This window comes from Penicillium brevicompactum (assembly GCF_028827555.1).
Source record: "Penicillium brevicompactum strain IBT 35665 chromosome Unknown utg000007l_segment0_segment0, whole genome shotgun sequence".
NCBI lineage: Eukaryota > Fungi > Ascomycota > Eurotiomycetes > Eurotiales > Aspergillaceae > Penicillium > Penicillium brevicompactum.
The window spans coordinates 673874-697537 of NW_026623210.1; the positions used below are offsets into that span (position 1 = coordinate 673874).

General features: G+C 48.4%; 11 protein-coding genes across 11 annotated transcripts; 7 read left to right on the forward strand and 4 right to left on the reverse strand.

The window, feature by feature from the left end:
* Positions 1 to 500: 500 nt before the first annotated feature.
* On the forward strand, positions 501 to 1020 carry N7506_011014 (uncharacterized protein; the record flags this gene model as incomplete). The annotated part of the gene is made up of 2 exons (XM_056960307.1): positions 501 to 883; positions 945 to 1020. 2 exons carry the CDS (start codon positions 501 to 503, stop codon positions 1018 to 1020), a joined length of 459 nt encoding a protein of 152 aa, XP_056806462.1.
* A 259-nt stretch (positions 1021 to 1279) lies between these two features.
* Positions 1280 to 2261, reverse strand: N7506_011015 (uncharacterized protein; the record flags this gene model as incomplete). Its single annotated transcript, XM_056960308.1, has 3 exons — positions 1280 to 1780; positions 2199 to 2223; positions 2257 to 2261. 3 exons carry the CDS (start codon positions 2259 to 2261, stop codon positions 1280 to 1282), a joined length of 531 nt encoding a protein of 176 aa, XP_056806463.1.
* N7506_011016 (MFS general substrate transporter) lies at positions 2226 to 3962 on the forward strand (the record flags this gene model as incomplete). The annotated part of the gene is made up of 6 exons (XM_056960309.1): positions 2226 to 2346; positions 2396 to 2553; positions 2623 to 2819; positions 2876 to 3028; positions 3091 to 3370; positions 3423 to 3962. 6 exons carry the CDS (start codon positions 2226 to 2228, stop codon positions 3960 to 3962), a joined length of 1449 nt encoding a protein of 482 aa, XP_056806464.1.
* A 175-nt stretch (positions 3963 to 4137) lies between these two features.
* On the reverse strand, positions 4138 to 6387 carry N7506_011017 (uncharacterized protein; the record flags this gene model as incomplete). Its single annotated transcript, XM_056960310.1, has 1 exon — positions 4138 to 6387. The coding sequence occupies one exon, from the start codon at positions 6385 to 6387 to the stop codon at positions 4138 to 4140; it is 2250 nt and encodes a 749-aa protein (XP_056806465.1).
* Positions 6388 to 7502: 1115 nt separating this feature from the next.
* N7506_011018 (putative C6 transcription factor) lies at positions 7503 to 10133 on the forward strand (the record flags this gene model as incomplete). Its single annotated transcript, XM_056960311.1, has 4 exons — positions 7503 to 8374; positions 8443 to 8702; positions 8757 to 8982; positions 9038 to 10133. The coding sequence occupies 4 exons, from the start codon at positions 7503 to 7505 to the stop codon at positions 10131 to 10133; spliced, it is 2454 nt and encodes an 817-aa protein (XP_056806466.1).
* A 255-nt stretch (positions 10134 to 10388) lies between these two features.
* N7506_011019 (fumarylacetoacetate hydrolase family protein) lies at positions 10389 to 11681 on the reverse strand (the record flags this gene model as incomplete). The annotated part of the gene is made up of 2 exons (XM_056960312.1): positions 10389 to 10933; positions 11000 to 11681. 2 exons carry the CDS (start codon positions 11679 to 11681, stop codon positions 10389 to 10391), a joined length of 1227 nt encoding a protein of 408 aa, XP_056806467.1.
* A 1057-nt stretch (positions 11682 to 12738) lies between these two features.
* On the forward strand, positions 12739 to 13443 carry xanA (isonitrile hydratase-like protein xanA; the record flags this gene model as incomplete). Its single annotated transcript, XM_056960313.1, has 1 exon — positions 12739 to 13443. The coding sequence occupies one exon, from the start codon at positions 12739 to 12741 to the stop codon at positions 13441 to 13443; it is 705 nt and encodes a 234-aa protein (XP_056806468.1).
* A 1291-nt stretch (positions 13444 to 14734) lies between these two features.
* On the forward strand, positions 14735 to 16881 carry xanB (isocyanide synthase xanB; the record flags this gene model as incomplete). The annotated part of the gene is made up of 2 exons (XM_056960314.1): positions 14735 to 15302; positions 15359 to 16881. The coding sequence occupies 2 exons, from the start codon at positions 14735 to 14737 to the stop codon at positions 16879 to 16881; spliced, it is 2091 nt and encodes a 696-aa protein (XP_056806469.1).
* Positions 16882 to 17559: 678 nt separating this feature from the next.
* Positions 17560 to 18638, reverse strand: xanC (transcription factor xanC; the record flags this gene model as incomplete). The annotated part of the gene is made up of 3 exons (XM_056960315.1): positions 17560 to 17912; positions 17965 to 18468; positions 18527 to 18638. The coding sequence occupies 3 exons, from the start codon at positions 18636 to 18638 to the stop codon at positions 17560 to 17562; spliced, it is 969 nt and encodes a 322-aa protein (XP_056806470.1).
* Positions 18639 to 20699: 2061 nt separating this feature from the next.
* N7506_011023 (DUF4149 domain-containing protein) lies at positions 20700 to 21346 on the forward strand (the record flags this gene model as incomplete). Its single annotated transcript, XM_056960316.1, has 3 exons — positions 20700 to 20786; positions 20845 to 21115; positions 21177 to 21346. 3 exons carry the CDS (start codon positions 20700 to 20702, stop codon positions 21344 to 21346), a joined length of 528 nt encoding a protein of 175 aa, XP_056806471.1.
* A 735-nt stretch (positions 21347 to 22081) lies between these two features.
* Positions 22082 to 23642, forward strand: xanG (cytochrome P450 monooxygenase xanG; the record flags this gene model as incomplete). Its single annotated transcript, XM_056960317.1, has 3 exons — positions 22082 to 22642; positions 22689 to 23537; positions 23586 to 23642. 3 exons carry the CDS (start codon positions 22082 to 22084, stop codon positions 23640 to 23642), a joined length of 1467 nt encoding a protein of 488 aa, XP_056806472.1.
* Between the last annotated feature and the right edge of the window lie 22 nt (positions 23643 to 23664).

The following is a 23664-nucleotide window of genomic DNA, read 5'->3' on the forward strand; positions in this document are numbered from 1 at the left end:
TTTCAAGGTTCTTTGGAGGCTTGGAAGGGCGATGGCCAAAAGCAACTGAGTTCCAACGTTATTTGATCTGGTTACATCAGTAGAGGGACCTGCCCCGGTGAAGTCAACGCCAAGATGTAATTCATTGCCAGAAGTGCAAGGCTCAACACGGTAAACACCCATCTGGCTCTGTGGTCCACATAACCGAGAATAGCAAATGAATGGGCTCATTTATGCGCACAGAAGACAGATTAAATATAACTTGCAGCCTGATTGGCTTTGTGCCCAGTGTTGGGGCGCAGCACCTGGACAATACTAGAACAATACCAACGCTGCCAAGGTTTCAGGTGCTACTTACATAAATGAGCTTTGGAGCCTAAACCCGGAGCCTCTTTTACGACCCTTTGATTCTCTGTCCTTGCTACATCAAGTCTCTAATTCTGAGCTGTCTCCATCCAGACTTTTCATCTCAACAGTTTGGATAATATAGGCGATCTGTGTTCTCTGCCTCGCGCGCCATCATGCGATCGTTCACATCGTACCGAACATCGTACCTTCTCCTCCTTGGTGCCGCAACTGCGACATCTGTCTTTGCCACATCCAAAAAAGCCCACTCAGATGTCGTGACCTTAACCGAGGAGACATTCCATGATTTTATGGATGGACATGACTTGGTTTTGGCCAACTTCTACGTACCGTGGTGTCGTTGGTCTAAAAGATTGGCCCCCAACTTCGAGGCCGCGGCTTCAGAGTTGAAGAGCGACAATATTCCTTTGATCAGGGTAGACTGTACAAAGGAAGAACTACTATGCTCGGAGTATGACATCGGTGCATACCCTACTATGAAGGTCTTCCGTGGCTCCGACTCACATGAGGAATATGAAGGCAGCCGCCAAACAGAGTCGTGCGTTTTTTTTCCCCCTCACAGAGGACTATATTTATCACATACTAACCCTTTGGGACAGGATAATTTCATTCATGCTAGACGAGTCAATCTCTAATAGTGCTGGATCAGGTCTGTTTGTGCAAACGTACGATTAGATCAGGCCTGGATACCTATTAGATGGTCTCATCCGTTAGCCCTCTGGGCTTGAGTAGGCACAATTGGTAAAGACAAATTGAACTAAATTATATGTCGTAGGAGTGTCTACCTATGGTATGAAGAGATAGTGTTACAAGAAATCAAGCGCTACCCAGGAAGGAATAATCGGTCTTGGAGTCATTTGGCTGTTTTTCTTCTATTTTCATGTCTATAATGCCAAGGTCTATATTTTTTGAGGTTCTCAAACAGATGATAAGACTAGACAGTGAACTTGATCTTGTTTGCAGGACCTGCCCCGAGAGAAGCCTTGCACACAGTTTTCTCCCCAGCTTCTTCGAGGATATCATACCCCCAGATGGCTGGGAAGTTGAGGCGCTTGTGTCGCTCCAAAGACGCGAGCTTTGTGAATGCATCTTCTGATAATTCTCGGACCTGCAGATTGGAGGCAATACGCGAGGGGGTGACACACTTAGACAAGACAACAGTGCCACGCTGGACACCCCAAATAGCAAGCAGAGCACCTGGGTCGAGATTTATCTCTTTTGAGACAGTGTAAACAAGAGGATCATCAACGGTTCGTGGCGCTCCTGTCTGGTGGTTACCCAATGGGGAGTAGGCTTCCACAAAAATGCCCTTGCTTTGGCAGTATTGAAGCAACTCTGTTTGTTGGAGGTATGGGTGATCTTCAATCTGATTGGCCGCAGGAACCACACTGACTTGTCCAAGCAGTTCTTCGAGACGGCGGACGTTGAAGTAAATCTGAATTATATGAAAATATGACCGAACAGGGAAATTAAGTACAATAAGCGTGGCGTCGGAAGCGGAGAAGGGCAAATAGCGGATAAGGGCGGAAAATGAAGCGAAGCGGAAGCGTGGAGAGCACAATATTGTCAATCACTGATTGACAGCAACTGGAATGGAGAAGCTCCACCGCGGAGCAATCCGGGGAATGGGATTTAATTCCCTTGATTTTAGTGTCAATGCTCTAGCGGGAAAGCCGGGGAAACGGTATATAAATCCGTCTCTTGGCTACTCTTGTTTTGCCCAGACAAAGCTTGTGGTTTCAAGGTTTGCTCTCAGGGGATTAGTCCAAGCTAAAGAATCTCAGCGCATGTGCCTTTACACAGACTTCCAAAATCAATCTTCTGTGTTCTACCTACTGCAACACCCTCCACACCCTATCGAGCAATAGAACCACGTCACTATGGCAGAAGTCAATTCAAAGACTTCCTCACTTCATGTCGAGTCTTCCAAGCCCCTCAATGAAGAGAATCATCTATTTGAGGGACTCTCTGATGAGGAAACACGCTTAATAGAGAAAAAATGTATGAGATCCAGTGTTTTTCAACTTACATACGGCTAATGTGTGCCTAGTGGTCCGCAAAATCGACCTTCATTTGATCTCAGCATTGTTTCTATTGTTTATTTTCAACATCCTGGATCGTTCTAATATTGCCAATGCCCGACTAGGAGGAATGCAGGAGGACCTCGGCCTTTCTGATACCCAGTATCAAACTGCTGTAGCTATCATGGTGAGTCAGCCCAGAAATTGAGTGACTGGCTTGTTATGATTGGAAGCTCATATGAAATACGACAATCAGTTTGTGGGATATCTTTTGGGCCAAGTCCCAAGCAACATCATCCTGACCCGACTCAAATCCTCACGTTACATCCCATCCGCTATCTTCGTATGGGGAGGAATCTCGCTATGCACAGCAGCAACCAAGAACTTCACTGGAATCATGTGTGTGCGAGTTTTTCTTGGATTCGCGGAATCACCTTTCTTCCCTGGGGCATTGTAAGACTCTTGACTGCCAAATGTTGAAGGGCGGATTGTTGACTAATACCGCATAGGCTCTTGATATCCTCATGGTACAAACCATCTGAAATTGCGGTTCGTGTGGCGATTGTGTATTGTGGAAATACTGTCGCCAATGGATTTGGTGGACTGCTGGCAGCGGGTATTATGAGTGGATTGGGTGGTAAGGGCGGGCTTGAAGGTTGGAGGTTAGTTGATTACCATCCGGCGTGTGACCACCTCGCGATTTCCTGGCTAATTCTCAAAACAGATGGCTATTCATCATCGAGGGTGCCGGTACGATGGTTGCTGGAGTTCTTGCAGTGGCTCTGTTGCCGGACTTCCCTCGATCTGGCAAACAAAAATGGCTCACTGAGCAAGAACAACGTCTAGCAGAGTGGCGTCTTGCACGTGCTGCAAATGATGAAGTAGACGAGAATGGCTCCGTGAAGGAAGCTCTCCGAGACGCTTTCATTGACCACAAAGCCTGGATTCTGATTCTCATTCAAGTCTGCCAGCTCTCATCTCAGACCTGGACATACTTTTTCCCAGTAAGTACAGATGAGCTTTTATTCAGAGTTCTTTTATAGCTAATAGTCACAGACGATTGCCAAGACTCTGGGTTACAGCGATAATGTCACGCTGCTGATCATTGCACCGGTCTATATTTTCGGCTTCATCACAGCGCTCGGCAATTCCCTCATCGCTACGAAAACTGACCATCGAGCGATCTTAATTGTGTGGCCCCTCTGCGTGGATATTGTTGGCAATGTGATGGTCATCTCATCTCGCCTCACCGCCGTGCGATACGTCGGAATGTTCTTGATGTGCGCGGGTTCATACTCGGCTTTTAATGTGGTTCAGGCCTGGATCGCCAGTACAATTCCTCGCACCCGAACAAAGCGTGCCATTGTGTACGCACTTGTGAACTTGTTCGGCAATTCTTCCAATATTTATGGGTCATACTTCTTCCCAACCTCGGACTCTCCTCAATACCGACCTGGAGGAATTACATTGTCCGCATTCGCTGCAGGTGGTATCGTGTTGTCGCTTGTCCTGGCTGGATATCTTCATGTGTTGAATGTGAAAGCCAAGAAAGCAGAAGAAGAAGATGGTCAATCTCGATATAAATATATTTGGTAAAGCACACAGGCAATGAAAGCTATCGAGGCCCGAAAGCCTGATGTCGGATTTAGCATGCTGGTCGTTAGGTCTGATTATTCATTCATTCGTGCAATAGCTGCTCCCAAAACAAAGCTCGGGCCAAACAAATACTGGCGCTCAGTCGTCTGTTGTCATCCATGGTAGACTAAAGCAGTTAGAGATATGCAAATGCATCTGACACATGTAACTCACCAGCGGGAAGACTGTCAAATTGTGACCAGAAGTCAGGGATTATAGCGTCTGTACCAAGAGTGTCGAAAAGGACTTCGGTGTGTGGGTCGAGAAAGAAGCTCTCGGAAAGTGCGTCTTGTCGTGGAAAGTTGCCTTCGGGTTGTACATTTGATCTTGAAATTCTGCTGGGTGGCATGGTATCATTGCTATGCGCCGGCGTAGGCCCAAAGTTTTCATGGGGACCTGAGGATAATGCATGTGAGCTGATTGCTGCGACCTGGCAATTGCCGCGATCCTCAGCGTGGTCGGAATTAGACCCCGAGGCCAAGTCATTCGATTTGGATAGTTCTCGGCGCAGACCTTGTAGAATCGCGCTATATCTCCAGGCAGGTGCATTGCGAATAGTCGCATCTGCAAGATGCGCTTGAGCTGTTTCGCATAGCCTGTAAAGAGTGGACTGGTCTAGCTGCATGTCAAAAGGTCCATCTTGATTGTGGATGAAGCGAAGGTTAGCGGGCGAGATACGGCCTCGTTGCACCTGGATAAGATAGAGATAGATGATGGACAGTGCATTGAAAGCAATATATTGAGAGTACCAGAAAGAAGGGAAGAGTTGCTTTTCCTGGACGAAGGCAAGAATCAATTCGATGGCGTCTCGTGCTGCTGTCAAACACGTGCTGAGATAGTACTGATAAGCTGGTTCGCACTCGGGCCAAATTTGGGAGTAGTTGCGAAGTAACAGAGGCCGCGTGATGAAAATCAAGGCATGGTATCGCGCTAGTTGTAAAACGGTCAACTGGCGCCGCAGCCCAGGAATTAAGCTGCCAGGTTGGATGATGCCGGACAAAAAAGGAGGCAGCTCGGCCTGCCATTCAGCGACCCTTCCACAAAAGACACGAATCGTATCAATTTGATCTTTGGAAGATATACCGGTGACAACATAAGGCTCCCTGGCAGCCTGCGTCAGAATGCGGGCCAGCACCGTGTGAAACACCGGCGCGTCCATCAGACAATCACACTTGGACGGATTCATCTCATATCGAGTGAGGTCCTGATCATTAATGCGAGTAGGCAATGACTCGTCAAGATCTTCGTCTTGCCAAAGTCGTGGTCGGCCCAGCATGATACTGAGGTATTTGTCCAATGTGTATGAGCACCATAGGACACGCCGTTGGCATTCCTTTCGTATCAAGTCATCCGCCTCCGACCCTATCCTTGACCGTTTGCTGTGAAAGCCAAGTACCATCATCAATTGCACTGTTGTCCCGAAAGTGAACCATGCTTTATGGGCCCTCGACGAACTCAGCAAGTACAGCACTACCAGAAAGCGAGCTTGCACAGAAGGTAGACTAGGAGCCCCAGTCTCGTTTGATAGAAGAGAGTCCGCCTGAGCATAGTAAAGTTCACTCTTCTGCCAGCCGTCTTCGTCCGCCGCGCCTATGTGTCCTTCCGAACCAGGTTGGTACATCGTTGCGGTGCTGAATATCAGCAATATCACCGCTTTGGAGGCTCTGTCACACGTAGATTCCATGGGAGTACTGTCATGTTTATAGAGCCTTTCGATAAGGCACTCAACAGTCGGTTGGTGAAGAATTCGATAAGTTGGTGCTGCAAAGTCAAAGTATCGTCGAACCAAGCTGTCTGCGATTGGGCGAGTGGGCCATTGGAAATCGGTCAGTTGGACACATGGGTTGAGTCGGTCTCCGAATGAGAAAATGGGTACTGTCGACGGTCTACCCTGATCTGATTGATGGGCCACTACCTTGGAAGGCGTGGCTGGCAAGTCTCGGACAACTTGTCCAAGAAATGAGTGTGCTGACGTCGGCCCCCAATATTGCGGGTCGAGATTGGTCGGAGCCATTTGATGCGACGCATCGGAGGGTAAGGCCGGTGTTTCTTGCTCAGATGCACCAGCGGGAGATCTGTAGGAACCACCCGGTTGACTCCAGCTTCCTAGGGGGGATTCCGCCGATCCAATGCGCCGGGAACGTGACGAGTCGGCTGAGTTTTGGGCATTCAGATTGGGACTAAAAGGGCTGGATGTCTCTTTCTGATAGCTCGAGAGAAGTGGACTCGCTGCAACACCGCGGTTGTACGCCGCGTCGTACGTGCAAGAGAGCCGCCGCCGGGTACACGGACCACAAGGAAACGTGCCTGTACACGCTTTCTTCTTACTTTTGCAGGCATCACAAGCGCGCGTCACCTTTCGCACTTTGCGCGCATCCTGTGCCATTTCCGATCCTCACATGTGGAGCAGAGGAAATGGGATTTCAACCTCGCTCTTTCCAGGTCCCGTTTGGCTTTTCCGCCTTTCTCCGCTTTCCCGCACTTTTCCGCTTCTCCATGGTGTGTTCACTTTTTAATCTTTGTAACCTCTTGGAAATATGGTTTATTCTATATACCTCTCGGTGAATCTCTTTCAAGTAGGCTATACATGGTCGAACATCTTCCAATGTTGCAATTCTTGCTCATTTCAATCTGAGTGTGGCTTCGTCGACTGGACTCAAGGAACATAAATTGACTTGATGCGGCTGTGCGAATATGTTGTACACCATAGTTTATACATGCTACGTACCATACAAGCAGGCTTAGTTTGAGGCAACACAAAAGACGTTGGCTCTTGTGCTCCTTAAAGATATCCTTGTTCGAGAGGGTAAACATGACAAGTACCTCGGTATCGTCTTGACCAGGGTCTGACTCCTTGGCAGCTAGGACGACGAATCCCCTAAGGAATTAAAATAAAACTGGAAGGCAGCGGTGATGAGAATTTTCACCAAATTCATGCGCAAATTTTGGCTCTTCTTTGCTACAAAGTTGACAGGGATTCCAAAGCAGAGGTTTCATGCCTTGTTGCGGTTGCTCCGATACCTTGCATTCGGCATCTGTGCACAAAATTCGGGTCACATCATATTGGAAGAACACCATATAGATAGAATGTGATGACATTCTTCATTCCCACTTTTGCTTTGGTATGGCAGTAAATTGTACAGTTTCATACAATTTGGAAAGAGCGATTCAGCACCTTTCCCGATTAAGTGCTGACGTAGAATTACCGCATCGGGCATCCCCACGTCACGTGCGATCGGCAGATAAGATGAGCGCTTAATCCCAGCACTTCGAACAAATCGCGTGGAATTTCAAATCGAGCCCCAGATGCCTGACTTGCTGCTCACGAGGAATTAATGGGTCTCTTCTTGTCGCCAATGTCTTGAGTCGACTCTCCAGCCTCCAATTCACCCTGTTCTCGACCTCCGATGACCGAATAAACCCCTGCTGTATAGGCCCAGATTCCGAGACAAACTAAGAATAATTTCTTCCGAAAAGAGTCTTTTTTTCGTTTAAGACAGAATGACGTCGCCTTACCCAACATCCCGCTCATTTTCACCCTCCGTTTCCTCCGACATGCCTGGGGCGCCTAACAGGCCCGTCTCTGATTTGCCGCAAGCCCAGGTCGACGCGATCATCCGTACGAAGCGCAAGGCCCGCGAACCCAAGGCTTGCTACCCATGTCATGCACGAAAGGTCAAGTGCGATCGCAACCTTCCGTGCGACGGATGTGTGAAGCGCGACCATGCCGATCTCTGCTCCTACGAACGTCCCTCCAAAAAGCAATCGCAAGCGTTTCACGGCAGCCCTATCGCTAGCTCCGCCACAGTCCCTGCGCCGGTCCCAGTCTCCATGCCGGACTACCCAACAGCGTATACTTACAATGACAACTCGGCACAAATGAATTCTCGTCCACCGATAAGCCGACCTGTTCCCCCGGCTGGCGGTGCACGCGTATCAATTGCTCGAGAAGAATGGGACAACGTGCGTAATAGATTGCGTGAGATGGAGTCGACTATTTCTTCGCTCCGCGTCGGCCTGGAAAAAACTGAAGATGGCCTCACAAGTTCCATGGACACTGGAAGCGTGCAGAGTGCTGATGCGGGTTCCCGTTCCAAGGCGGCCTCGCCTGAGCGCGAGGGCATCCATGCTGCAAATACCCTCGGCAAAGGCACCGTGCATTTAGGCTCTCGCTCTGTGCTGGCTTACATCCTGAACAACCAATCTGGATCCGATCAACTCCAAGCACTTTTGGAGGGGGGCATATTGCCCAAGCTCGGCTTGGATAATGAATCTGCAACTTACCCATTCGTCGATCTGTGGTCTACAGACATGTCAACGTTCGACGTTACCGCGGTGTGCAGTGCACTCCCCACTGATCAACAATGTAGAGAGTAAGTCGTCCTCCACGGTTCCGGTGCTTGGTTTGAAGTTCCATTTACTAACAGTCGATCTGCCACAGAATGTTTTACTACTACAAGGATATCTCAGGGGCCATTTATCCCGTACTGGAAGATATCACTGAATTCGAGGATACGCTCGAGCTCTTGTTGCAGACTAGGATTTCCATGGGTGGTGAATATCGAGCTGATGCGGATGAATCACAAAAGCCCTTCGGAGTCAGTCTCGCATACCTAGGACTTTTGTTTGCTGTTCTTGCTTCCGGCTGTCAATCATCCGATTATGGGAGCAAGGAGAGAGAGTTGACCTCGCAAGTTTACGGTAAGTCTTTACGTCGCACATCGGATCATGGTCAATTCCTAATGATAGCAACAGTTTGCTGCTCTTATCAATGCCTTCGCATGACAAACTTCTTGTCGCAACCCACGATAGAAGCCATTCAGACCCTTTTGGTGATTGGCAACGTGTTATCTTACAACATGAACCCAGGAATTTCCTATGTCTTGCTCGGAATGACGCTTCGAATGGGTTTGGCTCTTGGTCTTCATGTTGAGTCCAGTAGGTTTTCCTCGGCAGAGCGGTACCGTCGGAGACACACATGGTAAGAAAATTTTACCCTCCCCTTTTGGTTGGGAGTACAAAGCTAATAAGATTAGGTGGTCCATGGCGTGGCAGGATAGTCATTTCTCCCTTTCTTACGACCGACCCTCCACCACTGCAGTGAGCCAACCCGACATTGCTTACAAGGAAGGTTCGAAGGCTGGCGACTTGTCCTACTTTGAAACTCTCTGTCGAGTGATTTCCCTTGCGTTGGAGGTCGTTCGCATACGCATGTTAAGCCCACATGCTCAGATTAACATTGAAAGTATCCAGGGGTATAAGGAACGTATCCAAAAAATCATGATAGAGGCGCGACCCTATTTACGAGATGCAAGCCGATGTTCTACGCCGACAGAACACCTTGAGCGGGTCGTACTCAAGTTACACTCCTCATACTTCGCATCTGAGCTCTGCCGCCCGGCGCTCAAGCCAATGGCCGACTTCAGCGACGCCAGCGCTGCCAGTATGCGCGAAACATGCGTGTCAAATTTGATGACAACCGTTGAAGCTTACATTGAAATGCACAACATTAGCTCTCACGCTGCGCGCTCTTGGATTGCTTTACAGCGGGCAATCAGCTCTGCGTTTTTGCTTGCTGTTATTGAAGAAGCCAAGCTGGACCCGAATGTCTGGAACCTTTTGCGACAACTGGAGGGTATCATTGCACAGCGAGCAAGCACCGAGCGAGCTTATGATTCCAACGAGGCCGCCGCAACTGTTGCTAGCATGACTTCTCCACCGCAAAATCTTGGCACTTATGATCCGATCACTGGGGCCACAAATCCGCCAGGCCCCATTGCATCAGTAGTGGATCCCAATTCCCCAGCTGGTCTGCCTGCGGATACACAAACACAATGGGCCAAATCTTTGGCCAAAACGCACCGTGCTCTGCAAAAGTTGCTCAATGCATTCGAGCATCACCCCTCAAGGCAAATTCCGGGACGTAATGGCACGCCTGCATATCTCCCTCATCAAAACCTCAACCCAGCTTCTGCCTCTATGGGGTCTTTCGTCCCCGTTTCTGCGAGCATGACCCCTAGTGTCGGGTCGCTCCCGCCACCTACGCCAGAAAGCTCAGGCAGTGGCGAATGGTCAATGCCGAACATCATGGATCGAGCAGCGGAATATATTCACCCACCTTTGTGGGGCTAGCCTTTTCAGGACTTGTGTCTTACAGTGGCTCTCATTTTTGTTGTTCAGCGTGGCGCTGGAGTCTCATCTGATTCTTCTCATGATTGTCTATAGTTATTTGGATTTTGGTTTGCTTGGACATGGGTTTTCGGTGGCTTGTTCATGATTATTGTTGATATCTCCTTCTCAGTACGTATTATTCGAGGTGGCATTCGACCTAAATGTTTGTACTATTCTTCAATTGAACATGGTACAACCCACATGCTCAAGACTAAATCACAGCGCTGACAACAATTGCCCCACGCACTCGCCAAATCCAACACCTGAGCCATCTTTCCCTGCCACAGCAGTCATCTGGACTATGTCGCCATCTTCAAGGAACACCCTTTTCAACCCATTCGCGAATGGAACTAGCTCCTTCCCTCCGCTGTTCATCTCGAGAAGGCAGCCGTAGCTACCCTTTTCTGACCCACTCACAGTGCCGGTTCCCAAGATGTCCCCGGTTCTCAGGTCTGCACCGCTACTAGCCAGATGGGCAACCATCTGCCGACCACTCCAATGAAGATCCCTGAAGTTGGAACGACTCAGAGTGGTCGGCTGTCCGTTGGTCACAAGCTCTACCTCCAGTGCAATGTCGTAGCTCGACTCGGCCACTGCAACATCTTTCAAGTGACTGGCAAGCTGGGTATCGTGCGTTGGACCCGAGGATTTGAACGATTGCAGAGCATCCAAAGTTACCACCCATGGCGAGATACTCGTTCCGAAAGCCTTGCTGTTTAATGGACCCAAAGGTACCATTTCACAACCTTGTATGTCTCGGGCTGTATTCAAGATGGGTTGGTGAGTTACCATTTCAGGCGAGTTCTCGCGAAAATGATTCTACTTACCGCTCCAATCATTCAAAATAACCAATCCGAATATATGCTCATCCGCATCCTTCGCATTCACGCCTTTTTCCGGTGGTACAGGCTTTCCCACGATGACTCCAATCTCGAGCTCATAGTCCATTGCCTTTGAAGGGCCAAACAAGATCGGCTTCTGCTCGGTTGTGGCGCTTCGGTCAATAGTATGTCCTTTCGGGCGAACTATTGGAGTTCCCGATACCACGATCGTACTTGCACGACCGTTATATCCAATCGGGAAGTTGAAGAACCCACGAGGCGGCGTTTCGTCGTTCAGGATTGCCCGACCGGCATTTCGGACGTGATGCAGACTACAGGAAAAGTCCGTGAAGCCACCCACAGCGACGGGCAGATGCAGACTGACCGCACTGATATTTTCCGTGCTACCAAGTGGTAGTTCCTTGGTCAGAACGACTTGGAGAATGGCTCTTACTCCGCGCTGGATTGACTTGTCGAGTGCTGCGAAGTTGTTGAGCGTAGCCTGGTTGAAAACGTCAATTGGTAAGCCAGGCACGTTTTTGAAGATATTCTGTTGCTGCAAGACCCCCAGAAACACGACAGTGTTCTCTAGTCGGGTCACACATTGTGTGGCATGTTTTGGCGACGACGCTACTCCGAATGGAATGTTCGCCAGAGAAAAGTGGTTATTGTACGCAGGAGATGTCATGGCCGCTGTTGCGGATTCCGTTCCAGAGAAATGAAAGAATTTCTAATTCTGGTGGCTACCCCCTTGCATTAATCACTTCATGCCCTCTCCCCCACTCCCCGAGCGTCGGGCGGCAATCTCTCGGAGTTAGTCCACAACCCGACAAGGTTCCTCAACTCATTCAGACAGGGGAAAGGTGTGCATCTGATCATCAAATGAAGGGTATTTGAGAAGCAGAACTAACTGTTGATTTCGCCGTCATGTCTGGGTGTGCCTCATCGTCGCTGACTCCCCCTCTTTGGATGTATGGAAACGTCCAGCATGGTGGTCCGAGAACTTGAAGAATTTTTAGAACAAAAGGGAGGGGGTGACCTTTCTGTGAGGACGAGTTTTCCAATATGACCCGGCACAACACAATGATGAATTCATCACGCGTCATCTTGTTCAGGGTCTCCTGGAGTGGAGCAGTGACCCCAATGCCCATGGCCCGGCCCGGGGCGCTCCTGAGCCAAGCCAGGGACCTTGAGGCTCCCCATCGAAGTTCCCACGCCAAATTGTGTACAGACCAACACTTCCTCACATTTCAAGGCTGGTGTAATTGATCCGTTCGATTTGAACATGGCACCCCGTGCCCCGAGGACTTGAATTACTACAGCGCTTACGTTTGTTCAATGTCTCGAGCCACCTTTGGCAGCTTTCGAAAGCACCCACCGGAAGACTGATTCCATCCCCAGAAACCCTGCGGGTACAACCCAAAACAGCCTCGTTTCCAAGTTCGCCGGTCAGAAACAAGCCATTTTTAATATTTGAGAAAAGGGTTCAATGGACTAATTGGGCTGCTCAGATGTCAATTGGAGGGTGTGACAGCATCGGATGGTTTCCCCGGAAGCCAGCATGTCAGCAATGATCTGCGGAGATAAATCGCACCTCGGACTTCACTTTTTCCTCCCGACACCAGCATAACCCGGGTTCGATAGTCCACCTTTGGCTATATACCATCATTTCGCTTCCCAAGCTATCTTAGGCATCTGTCACTCCAGCTCGCAAGGTCTGATCGCAATTCTCTCTCGACAAAGCTATGACTTCGGAAACTTCAAAACATTACTACAAAGTCGGGGTTCTCCTGTTTCCAGGAGCGGACATCTTGGATTTTGCAGGTCCGATCGAAGTATTGTCCCATGTCTCACACAACCGAAACCCGGACGATCCAGATAGAATGTTCGACATCAAGATCATCTCTGGTAGCACCGAAGTGCGCGCTGCGGGCTCTCTTACGGTCCAAGCAGACCTCCTCATATCCGAGGCCCTAGCTTCACTTTCTGACTTCCATATCCTGGTTGTCCCAGGCGGTCCGCCGTCAGTGCTAAATCCGCTGATCAAAAGCAACGGGCCCGAGTTGGATCTCGTTCGCAAGTTTTCGAACTCGCCCTCGTTGGGGGTACAGACGAGGATTATCTTCTCTGTATGCACGGGTGCCTTCTTTCTCGGTGCTGCTGGTGTACTTGCCGGACTTCATGCGACAACCCATCACCGTGCCCTTGAAACCTTGCGTGAGATCTGTGCTCAGTCGAATCCCCAAAGTGAGCCCGCCACAACTGTGGTGCAGAAGCGATACGTTGATGGGGGCTTTTTGGAAAACAAGTCAGTTAGGGTTATCACCGCTGGAGGGATAAGCTCTGGGCTGGATGCTACATACTACATTGTCAGCAACCTGGCATCCCATGACATGGCAACATTCGTGGCTCGCGTAATGGAGTATGATTGGCGCGAGATTCAAGAGTGAGTTCAATTCGCTGTGGCGATGAAGAATACAGTAACCGGGTTTGAAATAGCATCTTATGTGTCTGGGGGTGTGGATCAGTCGCTAGGCATATTTGTGCTCTTCCAGGGTTGGAAAGGTCAATATAGTCAACCCCAACAACTTGGAACAATCTCTCCTACATACCAAAGCTATCCGACAAAGCATTTTTTTATTGAACTTGGGTTCCAAGATTAGAATGTTTTCTGTTCAAAATCATCACGTTTGATTCATTGATCTCGCTCTATCAGCTCTATCAGTTTCAGATCTTTATCCTGTCCCTTCATTGGATCACACTGCATTTTCTTGAAGCTTCCTCCTCCAAATGTCCTTTTCATTCGTCAATCGTAGTTTGTAACCAATCAGTGGAAAGTTACCACACCTTGTAGCTCAATGGACTCACCAAATATAGAAAGCAGTCCTTCTAGGCTTCCAAAACTAGGTTCATCTCCTGCAGTCAAAGGACGACATCCTAATTGAGGTCCGAGCATCAGTCATCTCCATTATATACGAAGTGACTTGGAACTAGTCATTTTGAAGGCCATAATGGCTGACTTGACCCAATAACTCTGTATCCGAGTTCATAAACTTTCCTCACTCCCGAGGTCATCTTCAGATGGTTTACCACCTGGGAACCTTGGAATGTCACAAAAAGGGAATCTGCTACCCCGAACTCTCTGCGTGTCGAGATAGTCCGAAACTTCCATGCAATCCAAGTCATCAAGTACAACTTACAACTCAGACATATCTGTTTGTAAACTAGAAAGGCTTGGCTATTATGTTTTGTTTTGCTTTTGGGAACGACATCCTTTTTGGCAAATTTCAGACTGCATTACTTCAGAGTTCGGCACATCCTTGCTCGCCGACTCAGCAATCATGTCATGCTCTCTTAGGCAAAATTTGTCAACTATCTCCGATTTCCATTCTTGGATCTATCAAAGCAGTCATGTCTCCACAGAGGTTGAATGTGGCCAAAGCATACGTATTCTTGTGTTGTACCGGAATTGTCATTGCTCCCTGCAATGTCTTAGGATCGTCCCGTTCCATGAATCTGCTTCTAGGGTTGCTGTGAGTCCGTGGTGAAATCTACAGTCATCGACACGTAGATCGGACTAACTATTTTGAAGCATGACGCTGTAGTGTAATTGCCAATTGTATATAGCTTAGCAAAATACTGGTGTCTTGGGCTTCTCTACCATCTATGCGGATCAGACTCCAATACTTCCATACTTTTTCAGCACAGCTAGCAGAGAACTATTGTTGAATTACTTGCACGATGGTCGCATTGGCCCCCATTGGAGATGTTGTTCCTGTCGCCCACGTTACGAAACATGCTGGGGATGAAATGGATATCCATGACCACGTCCAACTCGATTTAAAGATCTCTGTGAACGGTGATCGTGAGACTTCCAAGTGTGGTACCACCAATATCCCCATGGCTGTAGAAGATTCTCCTCTACGGCCTGATCAAAGCTCACCTAATGAGCTCAACGTCCATGGAAGTTCGAATCAGTCATCCAAAAACCACCACCTTGCGATTGAAGTTTTGAAAGTCATCGAAAGTTATGGTGTTGACTTTGAGAAACTACGTGCTCCTTGGAAGGGCTTTGAGTCATTCATGCCAATTGTAATGGCACAAGTTGAAAGACAGGCACCCATCAGAATGATTCTACCTGCCTTTCCTTTCAAGTCACCCAATTCCCGCGACAAGGTCCTCGGCACTTTGCCGGACTTTGGCGAGGAGTTGGCACTTGCCCACTTGAATGGTCTCTGTCAGAACATCACTGAGATCTATGCGCCCGGCGCCGATGTTTACATCAGTTCTGATGGGCTCGTATACAATGGTAAGGTCATACCTCCTATGTGTCATTCCTGTCAAAGATACTGATGAGGATTCTAGATATTTTGGGTGTCTCTGATGAGACTGTGTGGGACTATGGCGAGGCATTGCGGAGGATGGCAGTTGAGAAAGAGCTTCATCATGTGAAGTTCATTCGGCTTTTTGAACTTCTTGAGCATCCCTGGTTCCAAACTTCCACGCCTGAAGCCGCAAAGTCTTTCTACCTCGCTCATGCAAACTGTTTACGTCGAGAGCTCATGTATACTTTCAATGACCCGACCTTTGATGCGGCAGAAGCTATCAAGACAGACCACGATACATGTCTCACATATCGTGGATATATCAAATTCCTCGCCAAAGATCTGGCCCATCAAACAGAAGGCCAAATTATGTCAAAGCGCGCACGACTGGCGCAGATAGGTGAAACTGCACGGCAGATGATCATCCGTGGCAAAATGTTTGCAGCGGCTATCCAAGCAAACCGCCAGGACTATGTGCGACTTTCAATCCACGAATCAGGGGGTGAGAAGAAACTTTCAATTTCGCTCATCCCCCAATCCCGCGGAGAACTGGGGTACACACCTTGGCATTCCGCTGTGGCAGTTGGGCTGGATGGCTCGTATCGAACGGTCCACGCTGATGATGTACGCGAAACGCACGATGTGGTGTTTAAGCAGGGACAACCATACTACTTCCGTGAGAAATCGAGTCTCTTCGACTGGACTGAAAACAGACTTTCTGTCAAATTTGAACATCTCTACCCATGCGGGCTGATCATTCGCCCTGCTGACATCGATAATGTGAACGCACCACCTTCTATTCGCGCTCTGCCAATGCACAAGGTCCGCCAGTTGTCCAATGGCATGTCCCCAGTTGTCCTCCGCGGATTTTCCGAGACTCTTGTCGAGGAATTCTATGTCGAAAAAGCATCAGAGCTTGGAACAATTCTTCCGTGGAGCTTCGGCATAATTCAAAAGGTGCGTGACGATGGACGCTCGGACAAGATGGGCAACAATGTGACCTCAAACGAAGCAATGCCGATGCATTTCGATGGGATGTTCAAGTTCGAAGAGATCATAGATCCAGAATCGGGTGAAAAGAAGAAGGTGCAACGCCCTCCGGGATATCAATTCTTCACATGTCCCGCAACCGCGCCGAGGGGGAATGGGTATACTCTCTTTGCAAGCTCCAAATTGTTCTTCCGGTATCTGCCATTCCCTTGGTCCACAAGTCGGCTAGAGAACATAACCTGGGCAATGGATAACGATGGATTTTGGGATGCGAAGCTCAAGAATCTGCCGTTGGTAGTCAGGCATCCAATCTCTGGTCTACCTTGTCTGCGTTGGCATCAGCCGTGGAATTCGACGAAGACTAAATTCTCAACCTGTGATGTGACGATTGAGAATGACGAGAACTGCCTGGTTGGGGTAATTGATCGCGTCACCTATGACCGCAGGGTTTGCCTGTACTTCGGATGGGAGAAAGGCGATTTACTCGTCAGTGACAATACTGCAATGTTGCACACGCGTACTGGATATATTAGTGACTGTGACCGGGAACTTTGGCGGATCCACTGTGATTGAACTTTGGGGTTTCTTATGCGTGGGGACTCGTTTCGTGAATTTCTCTTTCGGTTGGAATTAGATCAATCATTGTTTCAAGGAAGCATTTCAGCTTGTATGTCGGCATAAGCCGCAATCTGAAGGGAATATACAGCAAAGCCTTTCAAATAATACCTGGTGAGGTTTTGGGCCTTGGCTATGCTCAGGTGTGGCCCTCTCCTCACTGGTGCATTTGAAGCTCGCCGTGATAACTTACCGGGTTTGTCTGATTTGCTTGGAACAACGTTTACATGGTTTGTCCAGTTTGTCTGGTTTGCTAGCCCCACTCCAGGGCTCCCCACTCCCCACTTTCCCCACTTCAATCCTCCTTGGGTATCATTCACTCTTTGTTGCTCGTCGTGCCTTGTCACAATGACTAGCTAAATATTGTCTTATTTTCCCCTGATCCATGAATCTCGCTTACTGACTTCGTAAATGCTCCTTCAATCTTGGAAATACAAGAACTACATTGTCTTTACATTCTCTATCTCCAACTAGTCTAGATCAAAAGATTCCAAGGTACCATCTCGGGCTTTTTTTTTATCCCACGATATGATATGTATTCTATATAAACAGATCGTTTCTACCCACTCTAAATGTAACCCCCGCCCGTATTTCCTCATCAAATCTCGACATCACAATACTACACAGAGGTTGAGCTCATGGCATTCTAGTAGGGAACCCACCAGTCCACAAGTTTTGAGGCGAGATTTTATGCAATGGGCATGCTTGTGGATATCCTCGAGAGACATTCCATGTTTTGGAACTTGAATCTGCGGAGGGTCCAGATTGACCATTGCCTGGATCGCAAAGACAGCCGAAGGTTGGTAAGCTGTGCAGTGGTAGGGAACCATTCCCCAGTGCGTCAAACCCATCCTCAATGGAAGAAGAATTTGAAGTTGTAAACGGGACCAAGGCATTGGAAATCGAAGACTCTGGAGGAACAAGTACAATGACCTTCGATTGGGGCGACATTGTATTAATGACTTCGAGAATTTGAGGTAACGCCGCCTCTTGATGTAGTTAGCTTCTGGCTTGCAGCGAACATTTTGTCGGGAGACTTACCGGTTGCAAGGTAATATGATGGCTGATTTGGGGACTGCGGGATGGCATCCTGAAATTGGCATTCTCCCACATTTGCGATCTCGCGAAATGTGCTCCCGCCGAAACCAACGTTAGTGGAGCGTATGGCGTGAGCCGATGATGGTGAAGCGTGTGTCAATGAATTGTTTGAGTTGGTTGCACCTGGTGAACTGAGATACGAGGCATCTGTGGTGTGTGAGTGGACTGATTGTAACGCATTTTGGTCGACCCCCCACGACTGGGTCGAGTAAGGCGTGCAATGTGGTATAAAAGTAGCATTGTGCTCCGAGGCTGAGGTACAAATGTCCCGCTCATAAAAGCCAACTTCTTGCTCGGGCAATCTGGAATGGGGGGCAGAGTTGAATGTCAAAGCATTGTAAGCAGTGTTATATCCCTGATCCCATCCGCGAAGAGCGGCAGCAGCTCTGAGCTCATTCGCAATGACCCGCTCCTGGAGCTTTGCGATTCGCTCTCTAATTTTTCTGCCTTGTAATGGTCAGATTTGAGACAAAGATTCATGATTTGGCCCTGTGGGGTGACATACGGTGATTTCTCTGTGAAAGTCGATTTTGCAACCTTCTTCGCTCCAGCGGGTCTTGAGTCTGATTTAGCATCTCATCATTACTTGGGCTGGGAGACTGGTCTTCGATTTTCATTTTGCAGAGATAGGTGTTCCAAGGGTTGCTTCTTGTTGTGCTTGATCGAAAGGCCGTTTTTGCAGGGTAAATATATCGCTCGAGCAAACCCTCATGCGAAAGTTTTAACGTCTGCAGGTGTTCAACGCGGAGACCTAGAACCAAGTGAGCCATGGCCGTCAGCCACTATGCTTTATACAGGCAATGCGCCCACGAGGCAAATCACGCCTGATCTCACTGTGTCACGCAGTCTGTACTACAGATCCTCGGCGGTCAAGGAATTGTGGTCGTAATGAATTGATGGATCAACTTTGGGGAATTCAGCCGCGTGATGCCCTTTGTGGTCATACTGAATAGCTGATTTTGTCGACTTGCTTATTTTTAAGCGGGGAACTGATCCTGTGTGTACACTTGAGCATCATCTCAGTAGGTTTCAGGATTCGTGACACGAGGAAGTGCTGTCAAAGGTTATTCCCGGTCCGAACTTGTCCACAGACATGGCGCTGCCCTGAACTTTGTCGAATGGTTCCAACATATTGGAACTCGGGAAACTTGAAAAAAAACCTTGAGCCTGGTTCCGTTCCTGTGGCTCTAACAACAGCGTGCCCGAGCGCGTCAATCTTGCTCCAACCTTAGAAGCCATCTAGGGGCCAGTTGTGTCACGTATGCCCTCGGGCTACGAGAATTTTGCTCTCGGTACTTTAAATGAGAACCCGCGAGCATTTATACTTCAGAATACCCGTGCTTTCAATGTATCTCATGTAGCCTCGGACATGTCCGAGATCGACTCAATTCTCAATGAGATACAGAGCCCACGTGGCAAGCACAAGCCCTTTATATGACGCTGACGGTATATGTACCGCACGTATACTGCTCTATTGTCCTTTCTTATTCTCATGTCAACTATCAAGTGGGAGATGGATTGACCAGGAATTGGCTAATAGTCTACTTTTTTATGACTAGTATCACTCCGCTCATTGTAAAGTTTAAAAATAAGACTGATCGGGACTTAAGCCCTAATAGTCTCCCGAGGTCTCGAAAATACTGAATATACTCCGGGTTCTACCCAGATGACATCTCCTGTCCTCTTTAGCTCTGGTTTTGGACAGGTAACGTCACTAAACAAGTGAAGTGAACCGAGATGTTGCTCTGGACAAATCTCAATGGGGATATGTGCTTGGTGGCGTCATAGATAGTACGGCGTTGGCATTGAGACTGAGTTCCAACCTCGGCTGAAGAAGCCCAACTGAGGAAAAACCTCGATCACAAACCTAGGAGACTGCCATGTGGTATTTCCATGGTAATTCGTCCCATCCCCTGGGGTATATGCATGTGAGATCCAGCCATAAATAGGGATGGAAAGTTCGGCTCTGTTTGTCGTTGGGTTGCGTCGAAGAATTTGATCCCGTTGTGTTACTTTGTTGTGTAGCAATCTGAATCTAGCTGGTCGTCTTGGTCGCTGATCTCAGGTTGAAGACGGTATATTGCCAATGATGGTGCCTTGACCTGGTGGTTTCCTGAGAAGACGCCCATGAAGGCATGCTCGATCAAACCTTGCTGCTTGATACCACTGTCATAAGAGTTGTTTTTGTATGTCTGAAGGCTTCAGCCAATGAATCCAACCATTGAAAAGTGGAAGCAAGCAACCCTGGACATGTACCTATTCACTTTGGCTATTAAGTAACCAATCAACTGTGTTTTCAGAAACCTACTGTGATTTTCCTCTCATCCAGTCAGTCGTGGAATATTTTTTGCAGGCAAAGTTGATAGCAGATTATCATCTCTATTTCTCTAGATTCAAACGCATTTATTCTCATGCTGCCGGAAGCTCTTTCTAAGAAACCAGATCGCGCCACGGCTGAAATTATCAGACAGTCTGGGTGACTCTGTTTTCCCCCTCTCCCCTCTCCTCTCTTCTCTCTCCTTTCTCCTCTTCTCTCTCCTTTCTCCTCTTCTCTCTCCTCTTCTCTCTCTTTTCTCTCTCTCTCTTTTTTCTCCGGCCCACAACAACGACTCTCTCCCTCTTCATTTACGGTTTACAATATCCCTAGGAGGTTTCACATACCCCATAGCATCGCAATCATGGAGAAGGCTCTGAGGACAGCCAGCTCCTCTTTACCCTACCATCTTCTCGCCTATGGCACCCTTCTTGGGACGCAGCTGTTTCACGTTGGTCTCCCGAGGTTCCCTCTCCCTGAACCCATTCAGACTAACAGTCAGTTGGTAGAGCTTCGTCAACACCAAGATCTGCTACAAAGCGCTCTCAATGGATCAGTTTGTCAAACTCCAAAAGCAGATTTTTCCGATCTACTTTGCTACGCAAGTGAGCTTGACGGCACTCACAGCTGTGACACGTCCTCCCTTTGGCATCTTTTCCCTGGCCAAGGACCCGTGGAGTGCTGCGCCTCTTGCCATCGCGGGCGTCGCTAGCTCCTTGAACTGGTACATTTATGGACCCAAAACTAGCTCGGCCTCTATGAAGAGAAGATTGATGCAAGGTGAGAATAGGTTATTGTTCACGGCATGGAGACTTGAAGCTAACAAATGAATTAAATTTAGTAACCGAGAACCCCATCTCCGATCCGAATAGCCACAAGGCACATTCTGTGAATCGAAACTTCGCGCGGAATCATGCAATGGCAATCCATCTCAATGCGATTGCAGTCATAGCCACCGTTCTGTACGGATTTTCGCTATCTGCCACGATCTTGGACGGCCGACATATCTAGAATGTACATGGTCAACACTACTCAACAGAGCCGCTTAGCAAAGCCGCATGGAAGTAAACACAGGCCCGTAAATGAAACTCTCTACGAAACTTCATAGATGAACCTTCTTGATCTGTTGTAATTCGACTCATCAGAAACTCTTTCGGGGTGGTAACAATACGCCACGCGATCAACATGATCCGAGTCCAGTTTCCAGCACTATGGGGTGAAGTGAGTCGATGCATACGTTAGAGGGACCGGAAGCGCTGTCTTGAATAATGATTCTCCGGTGATCCAAACGTTCAAAATAGCCCCTTCTCCTTTTTGTAGAAGGTTCCCAAAGTGTTTGAGACAGTCGGGAGGGTAGGTGGCATGTAACGTACTATGGCCCTGCTTTGACTACTGTGTTGGACGTAGATCCCGAGGCCATTGTGTGAATTCTCAAGTATTCAAGGGAGATTTGTGGCTATGAAAGTTTGTCCGCGTGAGATACTTTGCCCGATTCGCGGAAGAGCCGGGGAAAAAGGGGAAACCACAGGAGAAACAGAGCATCAATATGTACTCTGTAACATGGTATCGCCTTCTCGAAAAGGACCCCGTTGGACGATGGTAACATCGGAGTGGTGTAGACTTTCAAGGTTCCGCTGACACCAGATGCATTTGAGTCCTTCCACCGTGGGCGCCCACATTATATAGGGCCTGTTGGCGACTGAGTTATGTCCATCTCTATTCACCAAACCTTGGAAGCTGTTTACTATGTCATTCCTTGTCGCCCTCTCAGCTCTTCTATTTCCAAGCTTGTTTTTGATCTGGTACCTTCACATTCCTCGCACATTGCCACCTCTACCTGTGATCCCAGTATATGTCTCCATTCTTGGGCTCTGGTCCTCAATGGGCCAAGATGAGATCTTTGAACGCTGGTTCCGTACGCCCCTTGAAACTCACGGTGCGGTCATTGTGTGGTTTGCCGGTCGCTGGAGTATTTTGGTGTCGAGGCCGGATTGGTTGACAGATATGTTTCGCAATGAGAATTTGTACGTCAAGGCCGGATCTCAGGTCAAGATTCCACATGCTGTCATCGCGACCTTGGTTGGTGATAATATCATCAATTCACACGATAATTGGAAACTATACACCTCGATCATGAAGGCAGGTCTACAGAAAAAAGTGTTCGATACTACTTCCTTGCTTCGCCAGTCTAGGAGGTTGGTCGACGTTTTGCTTTCGAGGGGAAAAGCAGCCATACCGGTCAACGAGGACGTGCAGAAGTGGGCGGTCGATGTTATGGGGGAAAACTTTCTGGATCTGAAATTTGAAGTATCTCCCTGGACATTGATTGCATGGCATCCACTGACTTCACAAGAGTCTAGGTAACCCAAACGTCGTTCGCCTCGAATCTCTCCAAACAATCATCAAAGCCACCCTGTTCAAGCCAATGTACTTCAGCTTTCCTGACCTTGATCATTTCACTTGGATTTTACCCTCACGAAAACGAGCTTATCGGACAATGCGAGAGTTTGATGACCGACTCTACGCAAAAACAATGCAAATGGTCCGCCAAACTCCCAAATCCGACTTGGTATCTCACATGCTTGCCGATGCCTACCTCACAAACAAGATAACAGAAAGGCAATTCCGTGATAACCTCAAGATAATATTTCTGACGGCCCACGAAAATGCTCAACAGCTGGTGAATTCAATGTTTTGGCAACTCGGGACAAGAGTTGATATACAATCACACCTTCGTGATGAGATACTTATTATGGCATCCAAGCACCCCGAACCATCACACGAGATCATCAACACACTTCCCTATCTGACATCCGTGGTTCTCGAGCTACTGCGTCTCTTTCCGCCTGTGTCACAGCTCATAAACCGTGTCGCGATGCAGCCTGCTTTGTTAGGCGATGAATTGCCCATACCAAAGGGAACGTTCGTTGGATGGAATGCATGGGCTGTGCACAGCAATACGGCAATATGGGGCGCTGATGCGAGAGAGTTCAGGCCCAAGAGGTGGGGAAGTACCGTTGAGGAAATGCAAGCACGGTTCCGAAGGGAGACAGTGCGAGGGACGTATATCCCGTTCAATGCACACAGACGAAAGTGTCTGGGGCAGGGATTCGCGTTGTTACAGATGAAGATATTGTTGTTTGTCTTGCTGAAAAGAGTCAGCTGGGCGGTTGATCCGGGGTATCAGCTCAAGATGACACCGGTAGGTTCTCCTTGTTTGATGTGTCTGGTTCCGCGCTGACCAGGTTAGGGTGGCATTCTGGCACCATTAGGATGTCGAGTTATTCTGACGGAGTTGGGTCCGTGAGTGGTGACACTGGCTGAGCTTT